Source organism: Accipiter gentilis, chromosome 12 (assembly GCF_929443795.1).
Source record: "Accipiter gentilis chromosome 12, bAccGen1.1, whole genome shotgun sequence".
Classification (NCBI taxonomy): Eukaryota; Metazoa; Chordata; class Aves; order Accipitriformes; family Accipitridae; genus Astur; species Astur gentilis.
This window is the reverse complement of record NC_064891.1, coordinates 9,544,047-9,565,420: the sequence shown is the minus strand read 5'-3', so window position 1 is coordinate 9,565,420 and position 21,374 is coordinate 9,544,047. Positions and strand designations below refer to the sequence as shown.

The 21,374-nt window shown below is 38.8% G+C and overlaps 1 protein-coding gene across 23 annotated transcripts in view; it reads right to left on the bottom strand.

Annotated features, from left to right (window-relative positions):
* Positions 1–21,374, bottom strand: part of ANK2 (ankyrin 2) — a 379,623-nt gene that overhangs the window by 179,409 nt on the left and 178,840 nt on the right. For 16 of the 23 annotated variants that reach the window (XM_049814684.1, XM_049814661.1, XM_049814667.1 and 13 more), the window contains exon 1: positions 20,334–21,217. The exons of the other annotated variants lie outside the window; for them this stretch is intronic. In XM_049814684.1, the coding sequence (XP_049670641.1) occupies positions 20,334–20,456 (123 nt within the window). In that variant the 5' untranslated portion in view covers positions 20,457–21,217. Of the gene's footprint in view, positions 1–20,333; positions 21,218–21,374 lie in introns of those variants that run through there. 23 annotated transcript variants of the gene reach the window in all.

The window sequence follows — 21,374 nt, the reverse complement described above, 5'->3', positions numbered from 1 at the left end:
ATGCAGCAAAGCTTTCACTGCACCAAAACATGAATGTCAGGGTAAAGGGATAATTAAGAATGCAGTTCAGAGCCACCCATGCCAACACAACTATAAAGTATATTATCACTTCTTGCGCCTAAAACAGCTTGCTTTTTTTTTTTTTTTCCTTCTCAACAAGAGTGAAACTTTTTTGAGAACTTCATGGTTTTATACCCCTCTGTGGCAGTAAGCTCTAATTGGTACCTATTTGTCTCAGGCAGTTCACTCTAAATCTAATTCAAACATCTGGCCCTTGATTAGCTCTAATTTTTGTTCCTTAACACAGACAGGATACTAATTCTGCCTGAAGCCATCTTGTAGGATTTCATGAAGCGCTCTCAATCACAATTTGGAATATCAAGTAAGGCCTCAATCCTCTTCCCAAAGATAATCATCCTACCTTCCCTTCTGAATACATCAGCAGGAGTTCACTGCTGACTCTGAAAATTCCAATCTCTTAAGTCCTTGTTCCTGAAATACAGAAGGAAGAGAAACAGTCCCACTACAGACCACTGTACCACTCCGTTACCTTCCCCCTGAATTCACCATATGGTTACTCCCATTGCATTAAAAGAAACGTTGCACTGACCCTTTTCCTACGTGCTTCTGAAGGTCTCGCTTCTGTTGGATTTCTTACAAATTTTATACAACTTCCAAAGAAAAAAATTCCATTTTTTCATGTAAAATCAGTTTGTTGGGGGAATATATATTGCATATATAACATATAAGAGATAGTATGTCTCATATATATACATAGGTATACAATACACACAATAGAGTTTTCCACATGATGCATCTTTTGTTTGACTGTAGTTTAAAAGAATCAATTACTTCAATGAGGAATGAAAGGTAACAGTGTTAAATACATAATTCTTCCGTTGCAAAAGATCTTGCCATTTGGTGACATTCACTAAAATGGACTTTATTCAAGCCAATGCCCAGCATCTATTGAAGTCTAAATGTTTTCCTGTCCAAATGTCAATTGTCCTTCTATTTTTTCTTTATGCAGCAGTAATATCTGCAATGCTGGTAATGGGAAGCGAGAGGTTAATCAATTATAATAAAACAGGGCAAAACAGCAATAAAAAAGAGACAAGGGTAACTGCTTTGCTCTGAGATTTACTATTTTGTTAATAAACCAATCTAACATGCAAGGAAGAGAGAGTGAAAATACTTAAAGTGCTGCATGTATATTAAAGAGTGCAGAGTCTTCCATCTGGAACACAAAGAAGTGCAGGTTCTGATATATTTTCTCATGTTAAACATGGCTTTACACTGAAAAAAAACAGTACTGTTTTAAAAAAAAGATAATTTTTCTCCTTAAAAAGTTACCTTATCACAAGCTTAGAATACTTCTACACTGAAACTTCAAACAGAAAAATGGTCTGTAGCTAACTTATCTTCCCTGGAGCTCTGTCCTAGGCAGGATGATGAAACCTACTTCTACTATAACATAAGCAAAATGTCATAGCTGGTAATTGAAAGTTATAAGGTCTTATCAGACTTTTTGTGGAACTAGGGAAATAATTTTATTTTTTAAATAAAAAAAAAAAGCATAATTTATTTTAATATTAAATACATTTTGAAATTGTGCCTGTGTAAAACTATTCTTTCTAATTACTGCTTGAAATTACTGGGTAGAGAAGTATCCTCTTGTCTCAAAGGCAGCTGCTGTCTGGGCATACATTCTGGTAATAGAAAGATATAGACTGAGGCCTTTGATACCTTAGAAATGCTGCAACAAATAGAAAACAGAATGCAGAAACATAGGTTTCAGTCTCACCTACCCCATTAAGTATAAAAAAGAAAAAGCATCAGATGTAATGTATATGCAGCTTTTTTTTTCCATTTCTATATTTGTCAATTAAAGAAAAATAAAAAAGCACATTCTTAAGGAATCCTCAAAGAATGATACATTTTGGGTCAGCATTTTACCCCTGATTCTAGCTTTTACTCTCCCATAATAATTAATGGTTGCTGCTGTACATAATTGCATAGGTTCTTAAGTACCTACCAGTAGTTCATTTACTCAGTTTCTTTTTTTATTTTGCATCCTATGCCTGTCTATTTTCTCAGGGCCCATTAAATCCATCTCATATAACAAGTGTTTCTGTTAATCTGCATAAGAGAATACTTTTATCTTGAATATTAAGCTATTTGTTTTAATAAATTGCTCTTAGATTCAAAAAAAAGTCTATCTAATGCCACTGAAAGAAAACTATACCTAATCCCCGCAATTCACACACTAATGAGTCAATGGACGCTCATATATATATATATACACACATATGCACACACATACACATGCACATTGAAAATACCAGTATCAATATTGAAAACAACCTGGCTGTGCAAAGTTGAATTATACCCATAAACCAGTGTTATTTTTCTATTCTGTAATATATATAGATAAAATAATATAAATAATATAATTATATAAAATTTTATATATTTTTTTTGTATATGTATATGTATGTAATATAACCACACCACTAGCTACTTGAAGAAACACAACAGAATCCAGCATTACTGACTCCAAGACTCTGGCTTTAACAAGTTGATAAGGCTTCAGTGCAGATCAAAAGACATCCTCTTTGGAGCAAACCCTAAAGGGCTTATCTTCCCAATCTTTGAAGAAAGAGTGAGTCATGAAATGAAAAGTTAAATGCTATACTCACCGCATGTCAACAAACTACTTGAAAGCTTGGGTTTATATCACTCCTATCTAACATTTTTTTCTTTCCCCACACTGAAGTAGTTAGTAATAGATGATAAATAAAAGATGACAATCTTCCAAAAGCACTTCTCTACTATCAAAAGTGTTTTAACAGAGTAGAATCAAGAATTATGGTTTCTGCATGCAAACAATTTGTGCATTATAGTTATATAAATCATCCCAACGAGGGGCAGAATAGTATGAAAAACAAATAAGTATGCCATGTAACTGAATGAACTTTCATTATTGCAACCATATACACAGTTCTAAATATACATTTTGAGATCTTGCGATTGAAAACACATCTTCACATGCCACCCAGGGAAAAAAACAACCAACCTCCATACAATTAATAGAAACACCAAAGGACATACTGAAAAGCATATCATTTGTAACCAAGTCTTCATCAAAGAAATTCTATGGTAATTCTGAATTATGCATAGATTTAAAATTGTGAGAGTGAGACTGATTATGAACAACTCACAAAAGACAAAGCAAATTCTTGTGTACTGTAGTCTCTCAGGACTATTAAAAACAGTAGTGTCTATAAATTAAAGAGAGCCAAAGAAGGCACAAGGACAAAACTGACAAGTTTCTTTCCAGAGAAGTCTTCAGAATGCTGTAAAACTTTCTTCAGTTGCCATTCATAATTCACGATGCTGCGACATGCACAACATTAATGGTGCCCATACTGTTGTGACTATTGAACATGAGGCAAAATATCCAAGGTTTTAAGAACAACTTTGCATTCTTATGAGAAATAAACACGTAAGAAAGAGACAATCAAATACATATTAGTTTTGTACTTAAGGCATTAGCAAATTCAGGTAAGCATGGATTTAGGACAACTCCTTTCACCAAAAAAACCCCACCCTGCTAAAAACCAACAACACAAAATTCTGAACTAATAAAGAAGAACTTAACAGGTACCCTGCAGTTCAGTAACAGCATCTAGTAGATGGCATTCATACAAAAAGCGTCCTCATGGAGCAATAAAACCCCAAATGCCAATGCTACATTTAATATGATGAAGATTTATTAAGCAGACCCCTGTTTAACTGTGGTGGCAGCCTCTATAGAAGGACGCTATATAAAGGAAATACTCGATGATGATCCTATTTAATGTACTTACAAAATTCTTCTCCTTCTCTAGGGATCATCTTGCTACAAAAAGTAATAGGTTTTACGTACAGGTTTGTAAGTTGTATTGCAAACATGAGTTACCCCCCTTCTCCGTCTAGAGATTCTACTATCTGATGAACAGTAATCTGGCTTGCTTGGAAGCCAGAAGCTATGTAGGGGAACACGCAGCCTCTTCTTCCTGAAAGGGTACACACAAGATCTGGACTCTCTCAAAACCCAATAGTTCAATTTTAGGAAAAACATAATTACAACAGAACCAAAATTAGAAGCAAGTAACTCTATTACTGTCAATTAAAATGAACAGAAAAAAAAGTCAAACGTACAAAAAACCCCAGTGAGTTTTACTGCCAGCAAGAAACAGAAAAATTTACAAAATGACCTTTCACAAAGCCTGTCTTTTTTGATCAAAATGAAAACCTCTTACGGCAAGGAAAGTGCTAGTAGCATTTTAGATTCTATATTACATTCCAACTCTAATATTTAATCATTACCAAATAAATTATGTTACTGAATTATCCTATATATCCTACAGTGTCCCAAAGAATTGGGAAACCCTTAGCAATGACCCCTCTCCCACTCACCTCTAATGAAGTCCCACGACTCCAACGTGCAAGTGGATGGAGTCAGGGTAGGCAGCACAACTCGCATCAAGCAACAGCGAGTTACGTCCCTCATGACATCCAGCAGTCCTCCATTTTGGAGCATCTTTTCACATCTGTATTACTTCTCTCCAGCCCTGTTGTGTCGCTATTACAGCTCATTTATTTGGACTTCATGGCCAAACACCAAGATTTGGCCCAGAAGCAATTACAAGATGGAAAATAGGTCACAAGCCTCCACAAACCACTCCCCTCTCTAACGCCTTCTCTCAACACTGGATTTCCAGCTTTTCTCTCTGACAGCATCTTTCTAACACCAAATGGGAGACACACACAAAATCTCAATTACGTGCAGTAGAAAATGAATACGTTTCCAATTAGGTAAGTGCAGTTGTTAATAGGCAGGCTCAGAAATAGATTCCAATTTATCCGGACCTGACTCCTGTTACCCTGCCTTTCAGAGAGCAGCACTTCTTCATACAACCAGCCTGAGCAGGGAAGTCCTATGGGCTTGTTTATTTAAATGCTTGTCAACAGAAAAAAATACTGCTAAACCGGTCCTTAGCCTGTCCTATACTGGCTAAAAAAATAAGTTGGTATTGTGCTTTATAATGTTCCTTGCTACCTGAGATTACAATAAATTAAAATAAACAAATAAATAAAGAGGAGAAACCAAGATTCCCATCTCACTTGAAGAAACTCCCTATTTTGTGCAATACTGCACTACACTTACTCTTTCCTATGAGACTTGACTTGTACCTTCAGGAGCTCAATCCAGATAATCTTTCAGAAGAAGAGCAAAATAAGGTCTATATTTGAGGTATAAATGACTGTAAATCAGTAGTATAATAACTGATATCAACACTGATAAAGTGAAACAGTAGATGCAAACATTTCTACAAATTTTGACAAGTCACTGCCAGATTTCTGGTAAAGCAGCTATTTTTCCAAGCAAAATGTCTCATAGAAGTTAAAAGCAATAAGTATTTATAATCATTCTAACATAATCGTAATACTTGCCTTAGTATTATTAATTGTATGGCAAAGTAAGTACGATTTTTTTAATTTTACATACACAGAAGGGGAACTTCAGCCAGGTTCAGACCTCACCATGAGGTCATGAAGGAGGTCACTGACAAAGCCGCCGGTCCCAGGTTTTCATCAGACATACTACAAGCCCCACTTGAATTTGCATTTTACATTCAGAACAAGCAAAAATAACAGGGAAAAAAATATTTTACATTGCAGGCTAAACAATAGCCAAAGAAAACCAGATAAGTAAAAGTACATATATTGTGCAACGATACTCTAAACCAAACTGATTTTCTATAATAAAATACTTGAAGAAGCTAACATTTCCCAGTCAAAATTAATATTAAGTGAAAGACCTCAGATCCTACATGAGACTCCTGAACAGTCCTACTGCATTCAAAGTGACAACGGAAATTCTTTTTTTATTACTGCAAAGATGACTCATTTATGGGAGGATATCAACACCACATACAAGGGAAGCAGCTGTCTGATTAAACGAATATTTGGCTATTCTTATCCATTCTCTATAAGCCTGCTCCGGCACCCACTGAAGTCAATGCGATCTTTGCCTTTGGATTGCAACAGGATCAGTTTATCCCTGGCCAAGCGGTCCGCTCTCAGTCATTGCTCCAACTCCCTCTTGCACTAAAGGACCGTCAAGGACAAAAATCAAAGAAGGAAAACCCTGTGGCAGTTCTGTCACCCAGCTTCTCTACAACCTGCGGCCTTGTCCACCAATGGTCAGGCATCCTCAGTCCTCCTGGAAGCAGTGAGGACATCAACATTTCTGTCTATGCTGGATGTTTCCAATACACGCTTTTCTTCTTTTCCTCCCTCCCCAGTTACATTACATGTACTATTTCTAACAGCACATTTTAAATCAGAGAATTTTTTCCCCTTTTACCTAAGCTCCCTCCATAAGCTATATAGTACAAAATGAAGTCACATATTCATCACAAGGAAGAATATGCCAGTTTTAGCACAGTATGAGGAAAACCTTCAATTCTTTAATGCAGAATATTTTATGTGGAAGAATAGGAGAAAACGCAAGAACACAAAAGTGTAAAAATAATTAAAAATTCAAAGTATGTTACCCTGCCACTGAATAGTCAATTCTTAAGTATTTGGGGGGTGTTTTTTTTCTTAGACTTGGAGTAAAAATGTTGCAAATAGAAAAGCAAAACTCCCTCTCCCCAACTGAAAAGAAAAAGGCCGCGGCTCCAATTTTGCAGCACTATGTAATTGCTTTGGAGTATGAGGACCATGTTTCACCTTTCGTAACAATCAACACTTAGTAACTTTTTCCAAATCTCTGCAAAGTCAAGCTTTTACTCTACACAGTAGAAATTCTGTTCGTGTAAGGGCTAAACACCACCCTGTCCTACATATTTAGCATTGTGCTACTGGGACAGAAGCTTGCTTAATTGCTTTTTTGAAATGACTCAGATGCTTTTCCAATATTCTTCAGCTGGATGCTTCAATAATTTCTTGGCTCCTTTTAATATTCACCCACATTAAAAAAGGACTAAAGGTATTATTTAAAAATTAATTAAAATAACTTATATGTATATATATTCAAATAACTCTTCTGTGTGTCCACCGCAGGATGGTTTCTATAGGAAAATTCCACGTGTCAAACAAAAACTATCTACAAGTAGCAAAACTTTTATTCTTATTCCTGCTTAATCAGCGACCACCACCTGACACTGCATTATCTTTGCACAGTGAAGATGTACCTGGTTTTAAACCTTGCACAAATATCCTAGGTAAAGCCGCAGATGCCCTAAAGCGGTATGTAGGAAGCAAAGATTTTTGTTCATTCTCTGATCCCATTTCTCACTGACAATAGAGGTCTTCCACCGCCACAAAACCCTAAAGGCTTTAAGTACTAACAAGTGTCTGTATTAATAACCTCAAAGAATTCAAAGATATAAGAGACTACATAACAATTTAAGAAGCCATAATACAGTTTAAATAACCTCAGCACACACAGAAAGGAACTAAAACGTATACCGCATTTATCTCTCTGTATAAAGTATGACTATCACAGGAGCTCATATACAACTGGAAGAAGCATCTTGCCATCATAGGGACTGCACCACGCTTAGTTGCATATATGCTATTATGAAGTAAGGAGAGACTGTAAGTTCAAATAGGCAGCAAACCATACTGCAGATAGCCCTTCCTGAACTGCTTGAATGAGTTATCTAGGCAAACTTAAAGGACCATTGATTGGAAGGACCTCAACTACTGGAAATTACTTTCAAAAGTAAAACCAGAGGACAATATTTAGAATTTATGTTCAAGTGGGTTAGAAGTAAACTAGCTCCTTTGCAAGGCTGAAGCAAGCATACTCATTCTTCAAAAAGCATTACATTGATGGCACATGAACTTCTTGAGTTCCTGGTGTTGGGAAAAAACTGCCTTCGTTTTATCCCTCTCCCTTTTCAAATTTCTCTCTAATTCCATTTGTGACTTTCGAGCTCTTTCTGCTTCTCCAATTATTTTAATCATTATCTTTAGAACGTTACTAAATTTATAAATAGTTTCAGAACAACAAAGCTCTCCTTGTGCCAACAATATGGTAATTTGAACAGGTCACAGAACATAAGACTCCTCTATAGAACATTTTGGTCCTCAAGGTATATGTGCTTAACATTATTTTCCACCATAAATAATCTCTCTTTCTACCACAGAGCGATATTACAGAAATTGAACAAACGTTCACAAATTACATTTTAAAATATAAAGCACTAAGATGGTTATGTAATATGAGGTGAATTATCTCCTGTTTGAAATCTTCTGGAAAAAAATCCTAAATCTCTTGAAATCATCAGCGAATCTTTCAGGGATTTCAATGAGTTAAGATTATATTGTTATAAAACCAAGCGTTCTCTTATAATCCTTAGTTACAGTTCCCTATCTCTAAAGTCTCCTTGTCCATCTCAAAAACCTTTTCCAGAAAGAAGGAGGCTGGTTCCTCTCAAGTGTTCTGGTATTGTAACATTAAGATTGCATATTAAAGTTGGTTGATCAGCTACATTAAAAAAGGATCACATACCGCTTCCTGCATTTCAGGCTTCTGGACCAATGATTGGTATTACAACTACATAAAGACTACAAAGTAATGAAGCTTCATTGCTCAAAATAAAGGAATATGCACTGCTAAATCCACCCAGATGATTTACAAAATGGCTACACTGCGATAAACATGAAACTGGTGTTAATTAGCCTTTTCTACTACCTACACATTCATAAGCTGAAGCAATACCTTGGCTCCTCTTACGCTGCCCTTAGAGAATTTCCTTTCATTCCTCCATTTTAATGCACCAAGCACCGCTAAGAGCAAACATGCGCTAAGCTTTACGTCAGAGCACTGTACCAACAGTTAAAAACAAATGCTGCAAGGACAAATCCTCAGTGTGACTTGAAGCTACGCAGGAGCCTACAGCCCTGCGTCGGTGGTCCTGGCACCTTACCTCTGCAAATAACTGTATCCTATCAGCATTCCTTCTGTAACTGCTTTTTCATCACCAATGCCATACTGCAGACACAGGGAGAAGAACCAAATACTAAAACAAATAGGTTAAGGGCTAAGCTTTCATAGAAATACTGGGGAAGACGGCCAAGCACGTGCTTCCTTAAGTCTGGGAGAACTCATGCTGCAATGCAGAGCTAGCTCTGTGCACAGCTATTAATTATTTCTGATTTCACTTGTTTGGGAAACCTTTTTCAAGGCCTCATCATTCACCAGTGTAATACCATGCACTGCTTCAGGGAAACAGCTCTATTAAAGTACATACTGCTAGTGCGTGTATCTGAGGAAAGAGAAGTTAGTAAATAAATTGTTACCAAAGAAGAGACTGGGTGGTTTATCTATCTTCCAGAAAATGCTGCAGCCTTTGTGCTGTCCTTGTGATAATCAAGAAAAGGAAATAAAATACAACTCAGGGAATTTTTCATCGTCCTAAAAATAACCCTGATGCAGTGGTCATTCGCTGAAGTTGCCATTTGCCAAACGCAATCAGGCTGAGCAGCACAGACAGCGTGGGTGCAGTGTCAGTGGGTGAAGGCTGGCTTCTTCACAGAAAACACAGCGACAATATTTAGACTATAGCACATATTTGATCTAGTTGCTATGGAGTCTTCATGCATTTCTTCAGAAAAAATTTTGCTGCCATACATCAGTTGCTATTGCCACTGACCGATCAAAATAACTTCTTTTTTTTTTAAATAAATCTAATTCATTTTTTTGTCTCCAGCAGATGCCATTTTGCAAAATGATTCCATAATCCTTAAAGCCAAGCCTGCTTTGCGCACAGCAGCTTGGCATGTCAATTTAAGGCTCACATCAGCGGTTTAAATTTTACTTAATTGCTCCTGCAAAGTCATGTCACTCTACCAAAATACTTTCAAAATATACCTATCCATACATCATTTTTTCCATGAGAAACATAAAAAGAAATAGGTACCATTTGGAAAATGACAGTTTTTTCTTTTGCTGTTAAATAAAGTTTTGTACTTTTTTTTTATTTGGTGCAAGAATGTAAGTTTTATAATGAGAGAGATCAACAGTCTTATTTCAATAACCTTTTTCCAAGAGTGACTAAACAGAGCTAATACTAAATCTGTGGAGACCCTGTGCAGAGGCTAAAACACAGAGAACTTACACTGTTGCCTGACTTAACTGAGTGGAATAGTGTCTACCAGGCCTAGAGACGTGGGCGACAGCAACAATTCCTTTCCCCCAGGCAGCTCTGATATCCAGTACCCCATTCATCAGCAAAAATGGAAAGTACTTGCCAAGCATAACTATTCTTCGTTAGCTGATCAAGTCCTGAAGTTCTACTGTTTAGTACATCTTAGTTACTGCCTCTTATTGCTACAGCAGTGACAGTGTTACCAACACTGTACATGTAATTTCTTTCCTCTCTGTTGCATCGGTGCCTTTAAAAAAAAAATTAAGCAGGGGAGTAAGAAGGCTCAACAAGGTCCAGCTGCTCTTGACTAAATCATGGCCTGAGCAGTGAGGCACTAACTAGCTTTTATCTGTTCAAGTCTCCTGTTGCATTGTCAGCTTCACTGGTTTTGAGGAGTGATGTGTCCTTGTTAGACATCCTGACATAGCATAAGCCAGAAAGAGTAAATAATTAAAAATAAGCTTAAATTATTAAACTTAAAACAGCCTAGAAAGGTTTGCAATTATGATTTTATAGGCTGAAATAATTTTCTACCAGCCTGGGGAAATAAGAGCTACATCCATTTTGGGTGAACACTGGTTCTTAACACTGGCTTTATTTTACACAAAGAAATAAAGAGAATGCAGATCTGAATTATCAGGGAAAGAGAAATCCACATCCTTCCTCAGGTCACATACAACAATAGCATCACATTAATATTTTCTAAATATGAAACACTACAAGTTTTTCATGACCTGATCCAACCATCTCTTCCGTAGACAGCTAGTCTCAATGAACTTTTTCAGTGCATAGGCAAACAAGGTAACTTTTTAAATCAAGTGTTATTTCCCTTTCCCTTTCTGTTCTTACTCACTCTTCATCAGAAAGGGAAGAGAGTCCGCAATATAATCCCTACCAGCTATGGTGGGAATTTTGCTAGAGGATGAGAAGCTGACCTTAAATAGAAAAGTTCTCAGACGTGCACTCTGAAGCCTATTTAGGCTCAGTTCCCTAAAACCGTCCCTTTTCCAAAGCCCTAAGTAGCTAATAAACATGCTATATTTTGAAGAGGTTAACATGCTGAATTCTTCATTAGCATCAACAAATAGATGGTAATTACAGACTTTTTTTCATTGCAGCCTTTGTTTTCAGTCACGTGTAAAAGGGCAGGTAGCAATTAATCTGTATTGATCCGTATGTGGAAGGTCTTAGTATAGGAATGAGTGTTAACAGGGTTTTGAAGCAATCCCTGAAAAGCTATCAGCAAAACACTAAATCTATTTACAATGTATGGAACTTTCATCAACAATTACTGACAGAAAACCCTTGAACAGTGCCAACATGTTAGCAATTTGTACACTGCCAACTCTTTGAACCATGTGAAATTTACTTAATTACATTTAGCAGATTTCAGTAATTCATATTATATGCTCCAATATTGTACACAGTTGTGTAACAGTGTGGAATATCTACTCCTACTTACACCTGGACATCGCCACAGACTGGTAAGGAAAAAAACACATTGATTTTAGCTGTCTAAGGCTCAAGGATTACTAACAGGTTGCTAACAGGAGCATTCATCAAGATGCAGTTAAGTATAGGAGAGCAGTTCTTGCAAACTGTGTATCTTCCCCTAAAGAAGCTTCCAGTCAGGGAAGAGAAGCTTGTCAGACATTCAAACAAAACTACCCAGTGCCACAATGACTGCAGAAAGGAATTGGGATCAATGTAGAGAACAGGAATTATTTTTAAAAATACTTCAAGTAACACTTACATTCTCAAAAAGTAACACAAAAGATATTTTGTGGGCATAGAGAGTCAAGTCAATAAAGGATGAAAATCCATTTTATTATCAGCTGTAATATTTTGATAAAATTCTGAGGAAGAAAAAATATTAAGCTTGGACAAAGTTGATGACAAGGTCACAAAAAATACATAAAATTTCTTAAAAATTAAGAGTAGCTTCAGGAACTCACACACCATTTTGTTAGGACAAGAACAGATCCTACAGGGAACAGAGGTTTTTCATCACACCTGAAAAATGCTACAGGACTGACGTTGTTGACCTACAACTCACAACTCTCTCTGACATCAGGGAATCTTTTTCTAAATAAAGACAAGTTCAGGTCTCTGCTTTGGAACATGTTCTATATTTGGACTGGAAACGAGTACAGAAAAATACTTGAAGGGGAAAGTTTTCTGTGACATTGGTCAAGAAAACACTTAATTACTGATAGCAGATCTATACTTTGTTTAGTTCTATTCTTCATAATATCTTTAGCATGGCTCTGTATGACTAATGAAGATCACTTCCTAAATCTGTATTTTCTTACTTGATTATGACCAGGACTTGAAGGGATGACTGCCAGCCACCTCATTAACCTCCAATTTACATAACGACTCACTCACAGGCATTAGCACTGAAGTAGTTTTAAAACAACTGCTTTAAAGTCATCATACAAGAGTTAAATATCAGACAGCATCCCAAATTGTACATTGAACTCTTCTTTCCATCTTCACTACATTGACTAAACAGGAAGAAATTCAAATAGACACTTGACCAAGTAGTACATATTTATAAAAGCACATTTGTTTCAATTCTGAAACAATACTAATGCGTGTTTGTAACAAAAAGGCTGAAAAACAATTTCTATCACAGGTCAGATGCAGCCCATAATGCTTCCCGCACTCCTGATCCCCAGAAACATGCTCCAGTTGGGGTGTGAGTCTTTGCTGGAGTGAACACCATATCAGGGAAAGAATTGCTGTTTGAATGGCAATACTCCTACAATACAGCTTACGGACCTACTCACTGTTTCCATGCTCTGGATGCTCTATATGTTGGCAAATATATACACCAGGGCATGGCTCCAAATTTCGCCATTAAAGTGTGATCTCTCAATGCTCATATGCCACTATTACCTCAGGTGCCAAACTTTCCCCAGGAGTTCAATGGAAAAGCCTGAGGGATTAAATTACAGAAGCCAGACTCCTAAAAGCTTGACATTTCAATTTAACATCTGACATCTACATTACTTTTTTAGCTCTTGACCTCCATTTGTAAAATTTCCCATTAAACACCTTTTTTTTAATTGCTTGACATAAAACTGCCCAAACATAAAGTAATAATTCTTTCAATTGTGCAGAAACTGTCACCAATTTAAAGGACATAACAAGACATTTTATGAGAAGGTAAACAAAGCCAAACAAAAAGCCACAAAAGCTTATCAGGGTAATTTCCCTCAATGCGTAGATGGTCTCTCAAATTTTTTAATCACTCATGGTTCCTGAGAAGTACGATTCACACTTGTTCAATTTGTAGACACCAGGATAGGTGGAGTCACTGTAGGCAGGTGCTATCATTTCTGCTCTCGGTTGCTCTTTTTAAAGTTCAGCAAAAGTTCTTTTTACTGAAATAAACTGAGAGATGAAAACCTAGACCTTTTGGACAATTTCCTAACTTTATGGAAACAATCACATTATAAGTCAATCCAGCCATAAAATCCAAAGTGTATGCCATTAAATTGAATTGCATCAAAGCAGGCTCTACAATGCAAAAGGATTGAGTGTGCCAGGAACACATTTTCCTTCTCCTGTGTACAGTATCTGACACAACGGAGCTGTGAGCCCAATGGTTTATCTCCATTGGGGGAAGGAAGGTAGGAGTAAGAAGCAAAGAGATATATACACATATTTGTATCGCTCCGTCTCCTCATGGCTAGAGGAGAACTGTAGCCCCAGCTACCAGCAAGGAGCAGTGTACAAGCTGCCACCCAAGTAGTAGCTCTGGAAGCCCCAGTAAGTCAGATGTCCCCCTCCCAATTATTCCTCCTGCCCCATCTTCTTGTGAGGCAAATAAGGGGGAAAACTGTTACAACCTTTGTGAAAGGATTATAATATAGCTTGATTTCCCTCATTCACCCCATGCCTCCCTGCACAAGTAGCAGGGAGTGAGAGAGGATCTAAGATTCAGACCACTCCTGTGTCCATCAGACCGACTAGTCGGAGGGGACAAGTACCAGTGGGTGCAACATGGGTGCAGTATGAGCCTTAGACTCAAGCCCAAGCATGCTTCTCTTCACTGAATACGCAAGAAGAAATTATCACCACTGTCTTTATTTCATGATACCTATCTTTTAACATACCCCACAACCCTGTCTGTTGAGGCAATATTTTCTCCAGTATTCCAGGTATGGATTAATTCAGTATAAAGCTGCGAAGAGGCATATTAATCCAAGATACCAAAACCACACTTAGGTAAATTATCTGTGTTTTGAAATACTGTCTATACATGATTTATATTAAGACCAAATAAGTCCCGTCTTTCAAAAATTACCAAGGGAATTAAATTTAAAAATCATATATAAATCATGGTATGTTTAGACAACAACATAAAGGTGAGATAATTTAAACTTGTAGCGGAGATCGCTCCTTTCCCATCAGAATTATGGGAATTGGAGATCATTAGTCTTTATTACAACCCCTGGCTTGCTTTATTTCAGAATATCGTGTATTTGTTCCCAGTTTAATTATGGCAAGCAATGCGAAAGTCTCAAAGAAGAGCAGAGAAATAATGACACTTGGTGCTACAGTAACATTCTGTACCTGCAGGAAGGTGAACAGAGCTTAATCCGCCATCATTTGAGTCCCACTTGGTTTACCTCATTTAGATTAAACCCACAGTGAACTTAGCAGCTAACTCGCCTGAGAAAGACGTACTGAATGGGACACACATGTTAACGCAGTGTGCCTGCACAGGCGAGTATTTGCAAGCTTCAGCAGTGTTGCAGTCACATGCCTATCAACCCTCAGATAGGACACCTAGAAACTGAAGCAGTGAATACCAATCTATTATGAAATGCAATGTCATCAAAAGAAGCTCCATTTTACAAGGAAGCAAACAGTGGGGTTTTATTTTCATGCCAAGAAATATCTACATAATGAAAACATAAGTTTGAGATCCAGAAGGTAAATGCTTAAAGGGCATCAGGAATAGGCACCACCTACGCAAACACTCAGTTACAAAACACCAAAAAGACTTTTTTTTTCATGGCTGAACAGGCATTTGAAACATCTAGAAATCCTAGTGAATCACAAAGATGTTTGCCAAGGCAACGAACACAACATTGAACAGATAAGGCATATTCAGTGCTAAAGCAAAACCAGGAAGTTAAAGCTGCAATAGATCTTGAAAGCTTCAAGCACACAGAGGTTAAACAGGGAGAGACTTTCTTTCTCTTCCTTAGCCTAACACAAACTCTATGCTGATCCTGCGGCATGTTCACACCAGCTGAGATACTGTTTGGCATCTATGAACCAAAGCAGGAGCGAGCAAGAGTGAAGAACTATACCTCCACATGACTTCCTCCGTGGGATACCTTTTTTCTAGCACACCCAAGCACTCATTAATTCCATGACTTCCCTTCCTCACTGAAGCTTTGGTGCTTTCCAAAGAGATGAACTTCGTGGCTACCAGCCTCAGCACAGAGCCCACATACCAGATGACTAATACCCACTTCCCCTGCGGAAGGTACGCCTGAGTTTTAAATGGGCTTTTCTACCGGGTTCCGAGACAAACATGACATCATTTTCTACATGATTTTGTAACATCAGAGTTCTTTCTGATATTCAGTTTGTGAAAAAGGAGATGACAATGTGAAAAAAAGTCTGCTGTCGAAGGAAAACAACAGTCCCTGTCTTCTGCAGCTACACGATGCGAGCCATTTACTGAACACTGACTCTTCCCCATACACACCTGAATTATGCTGACAGCAGCAGCTCTTTACTTCTCCCTCCACCCTTGTCTTTCTGCAGATACTACCTAGCAGCAGCAGCTCTGTCTGAGCTTTGAAAGTGCCTAGGGTGCCAAGTAAAGGACAAAATTCACTGAGATGCAATTGTTTCCCAATCTCTTTTGGCAAGCAACGGTGAATATTCCAGATACTGTGGGACATTTAATGCTAGAGGATGCTGGACTCACGAGGCTTGCCTTTAAAAAAAATATAAAAGTTTAAAAAACTTTTTTAAAACTGTGTATTTAAATACTAAATAAATACCCACCTACTGCTAGTAGAGCCCAGAGGTGAAACTCTGTCCTCATCGCTGATGGTAAAAGGGTAAACAGGCAACAGCTTCCCATATTTGTACATTCAAAAATCAGTTTTCGATAACAGCTTTTTTGGTTTAAGGTTTTATTTTTTGTGGGTTTTAAAAAATCTTTTAAACACTTGTCACATGCAAAGACAGGAAGCTCTGTCTATTTTGAAAAGCATTTTACACAGGGAAACGCAAGTATGTGTTACATACTGCCAGGGGCTAGGAAGCTGGATTCCAAGACTGTAATTCCAGCTTTGCTGCTGACTCAGTGAGCGACCATCACGTAATCACACCGTTTCCCTTTCCTCACTCCACAAAACATGAGCCATATTCAGCTATCTCAAAAGACACTGCGAGGCAAGTGGAGGTGGGCCTTACATATCCTGAATTTAGGTATAATGGAATCAGTCATGCCTAAATTTCAATAAACTCTACATATTTTAAGCTGCTCACCTCCTGTGTTACTACCTGGCTTTTAATGCTCTTGATACATTTGGGTACCCGTGTAACTATTCAGGCCGCTCTGGGATTTTAGTTTACATACATGTATTTGTGTCAGTATGTGGTTTTCAACATTGCAAGAAAAGATTGCATGCATAAAAGTGGAAATTTCCCACTTGAATGCAAGACGAGCAGAGCTGACTCTTGTCAACTGGTTTTAAAAAGCAATCAAGTCAGTCTCAGAAAGAATGCAGGAGAGGGTCTTGAAATTTGTCTTCAGCCCACAAACACCTTTTTCCAATTTTGGGGTGTGGAATAATTCTGTTAATTTTTAAAGAACTACAGACGTCTAAGGACTGCAAAGACATCATCTGAGCAAGAATGCTGCTGATGCTGGCCCTTTTCCCAGCTCTGCTAATGGCCAGGGAGTTGTTATTGTCCAGAGCTATGTCCAGTAGCAGACATGATGACATTTAAGAACATTCTGGTCCTACAGAAGCAGAAGCTACAGCACAGAAGCTACAGCCATGGTTTGTAATGCTGCTATCAAGACAGATAATGATCATACTGCAAAACATCATTTAGCAAAATACTCAAGAGAAAAGGCAAAGGCACAAAGATCCCACACCCTGCAGTATCCCAGTATCCCTGGAAGCTAGAAGAAGCGTGGGACAATACTAATAGATGCTGAGCATGCTGGCAGAGTGGAAGAGCTGAAGTCATGGCCCTTCATTATCCTCTTTTGCATAATCAGGATGTTCCAGGCTCAGAGAAAAAGTTTCCATCCCAAATCAGCACTTCACGCACACAGCATGTATAGGTACATGGCATATATCCAAACGAGATTTTGAAAACACAGTTCACAATACCTTACATGACCATATTCCCCCTCTCGCTATCGTTCCTACAAACAAAATGGACCTCTGTTGTACTGAAAATCCGGTCACTGCAATGCAATAGCTTTTAAATAAATGACAAAGCTGAAACTATATTCCCTATATGTAGAAAGAGTTTAAGTGCCAAGAGCAATCAGACAATACTTCTTTACATTTTGTGGCTCTTGGGCCTGCACATACAATTTGTTCATAGCCTCCATTTTCCAAGGAAGTCAACGAATACTGAGAGGGCTCTGCACCTACTAGGAGATAGTCACATTTCACACTCAAACAATTTATTTTTCTTCAGCAATTTAAGTGACCTTTATATGTCTCTCAGATACATGTATCTCTCTTAAATTGATTAATAAATACAAATATTATATATAACATATATAGTTTGTGTATATTGTGTACATGAGTGTGTGTATACATATTCATATATCTAATGTGCTCTACACTATGCATTCTGCACAGTGTAAGCATGTATACATACAAACATAAACAAACTCATACTTGTGTTCCTGTATGTCTCATGCAGAAGGAGCAAGAGGGAAGATACCTGGCCTAACCCACACCCATACCATCTGAAGGCAAGTTTAGGGTGCAGCCAAGCACTTGTTTATGTAACAGCAAGGTACAGCCGCAGTAAAAGGGAGACAGGAGCGAAGGCCACCGCTGAATATTAAAAAAGAAATGCAAACAACGTTAAGGTATTCTCCATATTTTCTAAGCAAAGACTACTGGTGTTTCCTAGATCTGAAAATCTGATTAGGAGCCTGCATCATCATACATTATTACTAACACGAATGCGGCCTGAGCCTGTCTACTGGCAGTCAGGGATATGCAGCACTCCAGAAAAAGAGATAGCAGGAGGGCCAGTATTAATTCTATCCAGCTTTAATTGAAGTAGTAGAATACACATTTGAATCAAACACATTGATGAAACAGGATATGTGAAAATCAGGAAAAACAACACACACTGTGATGAAGCAAATGAGATGGGTGCTAGGCAAACATGGGGAAAAAAAACCACCATCAACTAAACCTCCAGCAAGGTCATCCACACATTAAATAAATTTTTTAAAAAGGCTGTTTTGCAGAGAATTCCACAATCAAAAATGTAATCACAAAAACTACCTTATGCTGCAGTGTCCCATTTAGGGGATTAGGATAGTAATCACAATCTGCCCCAAGCAGCTCTGCCCCAGCATTGAAACACTACATACATTAGAAATGACATTCTTGTTTTGATAAAGAGAATTCTAATGCAGCTTAATAAACTCTGCAAAGTGAGCCTTTTAAAAGTCAGGGAGATCACATCCAGAGCTCCCAAAGGTATCAAACAGCCTCAGTAATTTTATTTAAGTCATGCAGTTCAGAATATGAAAATCATAAGCTTGAATGTAAAATGAACTCAAATTTTCCCAGGTATGCCAAGGGAGCAGATGGCTTCTAAATCCTAGAGATTTGCCAAAAGGATCCATAAATTCAAACGTTAGATTGCTGGATTCTATTATTTTTCTTTCCACAGAGAGATCTATGTTTACATGCAATGTAGCAGAAAAGAAAAGAAAGGACAGATTATGTCTCCGGATAGTATCCCTTCCAGAAGAAATCCATGAAGAATGGATCAAAACATGGTGTCAGTGAATGAGTTAATGCATACCACAACCTATAGAGATTCTGGAGATGGGAGAAAAGAAATGGCAATGAGGAGGCATTAACACAGGCACTCCCAATATAATACAGTCCTAAAGCTAGCCTAAACAGAAGCCTCAGGTTTTTAAATGTTTTCTCCACTACTGTATATTATTTGTGTCCTTGGAAACTACACAGTGATGTGGCAAATAAATTCTCTCTCAATTTTTTTCGTTCTTCTCTCCCCCCTCCCCCCCCCCCCCCCCCCCGCCGAGGCAATCAGAGATGTCATTCCTCATTTCTAACACAGAAGGAAAATAATAGTCAGTTATAAATTAGGAAAAACCTCCCCAAAATCTGAAGCATCTAAATAGATATGTCTTAACAGAATCAAAGATTGCCACCAGCAACAGACACAAAAAACCAACACATTGCAGACTTGTTTCAGGCCCTAGCTGGAAAAATACACCTGCAGTGTGCAGTGTAAATACACTGAATCACGGCTGCTAGCCCAGGCTCAGTTACTGATACCTAACTGCATAACGACTCAGCTGATATGCCTAGCACCACAAGACAGGTCTTACATGCAGCATTTAGTATTGCTGGTGATGTGGGGACTGGAACTAAAAATGGGAAATGGGGGGAAAATGCTGTCGGGAAGTACAGAACTGCACCTTCACACTGCAAAGCATAAGCACAGCCACCTCCCCCTGACAACTTCTTCAGATCAGCTGGACACTTGAAACACCTGGCTCCTGAATGATGACATGCAACTCTAGCCCTTTTGGGGATGAAGGCAAGAAGGCAATACTGGTGTGCCAATGGCCATCTTTATTTGCATGTTCCCTGTGTAGCTGTGAACTGCCATGACTGGTAGCACTTCAATCTCCAACCTCACTGCAGCTGGGCTAAGTCCACGGCAGGGTTCGGAGATGGTGGGAAGGGATGCAAATGGAAAATATGATATGAAAGGTTAGGAAAATGAAGGGGAGAACATTACACAGGGCAACAAACACCTGTGAAGCACTGCACAGAGAGAGAAGGGTCAGGGGGGTGGAAAGGGAGAAGGGGGCTGTTTTTCCCCTCATACCTTGCGTTTCCGATCTGCCCTAGAGATTTTCCGCTGCCTTTTCCTTTCCTTCTCAAGGTTTCTCTCCCTCTCTTCGAGTTCAGACTCTCGAACTTTTTTAATGGAAGCGGCTGCATGAGCCATTTTGGAGAGGAAAACCCCAGCTTGAAGAAAGCCGTTTCCACCACAAGCGGATATCCAGGTGATTTGTTTTTTTCCGCAAGGGCACTGGCTGCAAGCCAGAACTTCACGGTGTAATCCACTCTTCCTCCTCCGGCACCCCAGAAAAGGTCACGGCTCTGCTTCAGCCTCTGCAGCACCCATAACTCAGAAGCACGAGAGCCACGTCCACACACGCGATGTGCAAAAGTGCTCGCAGCCACACAGACACAAACAGAGAACAGCCAGCAAATATCTGCTAGCAGGCTGAAACTGCTTCAGCTTAGCTGAGACTGCAAGTGAAGAGAAGCCTCAGACTTAGCTAGTGAGCAAAAAAAAAAAAAAAGGGGGGGGGGGGGGCGGCAAAAAAGAAAAATCAGCCTTGAAACACACAGCACCAAATTGGAAAGGTCTTTTGGGGTTCCTCCAGATAGGCTGCGTCTTCTGACTGGGAGGAAGGCTCCACTTCAGCATCACCACCAGGTGGAGGAGGGGGCAGCTCCCTTCAGCTTCTCACATCGCCTTTATGCAGGGCGACAAGAAAATGGTGCAGTCTGACTTACTGACTTGCTGCTGCTGCGACCGTCTGTGCTGGAGCCCAGCATATGCTTTCCTGCTCTTCTCCTCCTCACGAGCTTTCCTTACTGCTGAGTCGGTCAATAGGAAACCAGGAGCAAAAGCTGCCGAGCTCAGAGAGACCAGCCTCAGCCTGCTCACCTGCAGGCAGCATGAAGAGCCGCCTAGAAACGGCTTGCAATATTCAAGTCCTTATTGTGCCTTTATGCAGCCACGTGAGGCTGCATCAGGAGAGCTGCATTAAGCAGCGAACCAAACGCAGCGAGGAGGGGGATGCTGCTTGGGGAAGCACGCAGCGTAATCTGGGCTCAGCCTGCCCCACTCAGC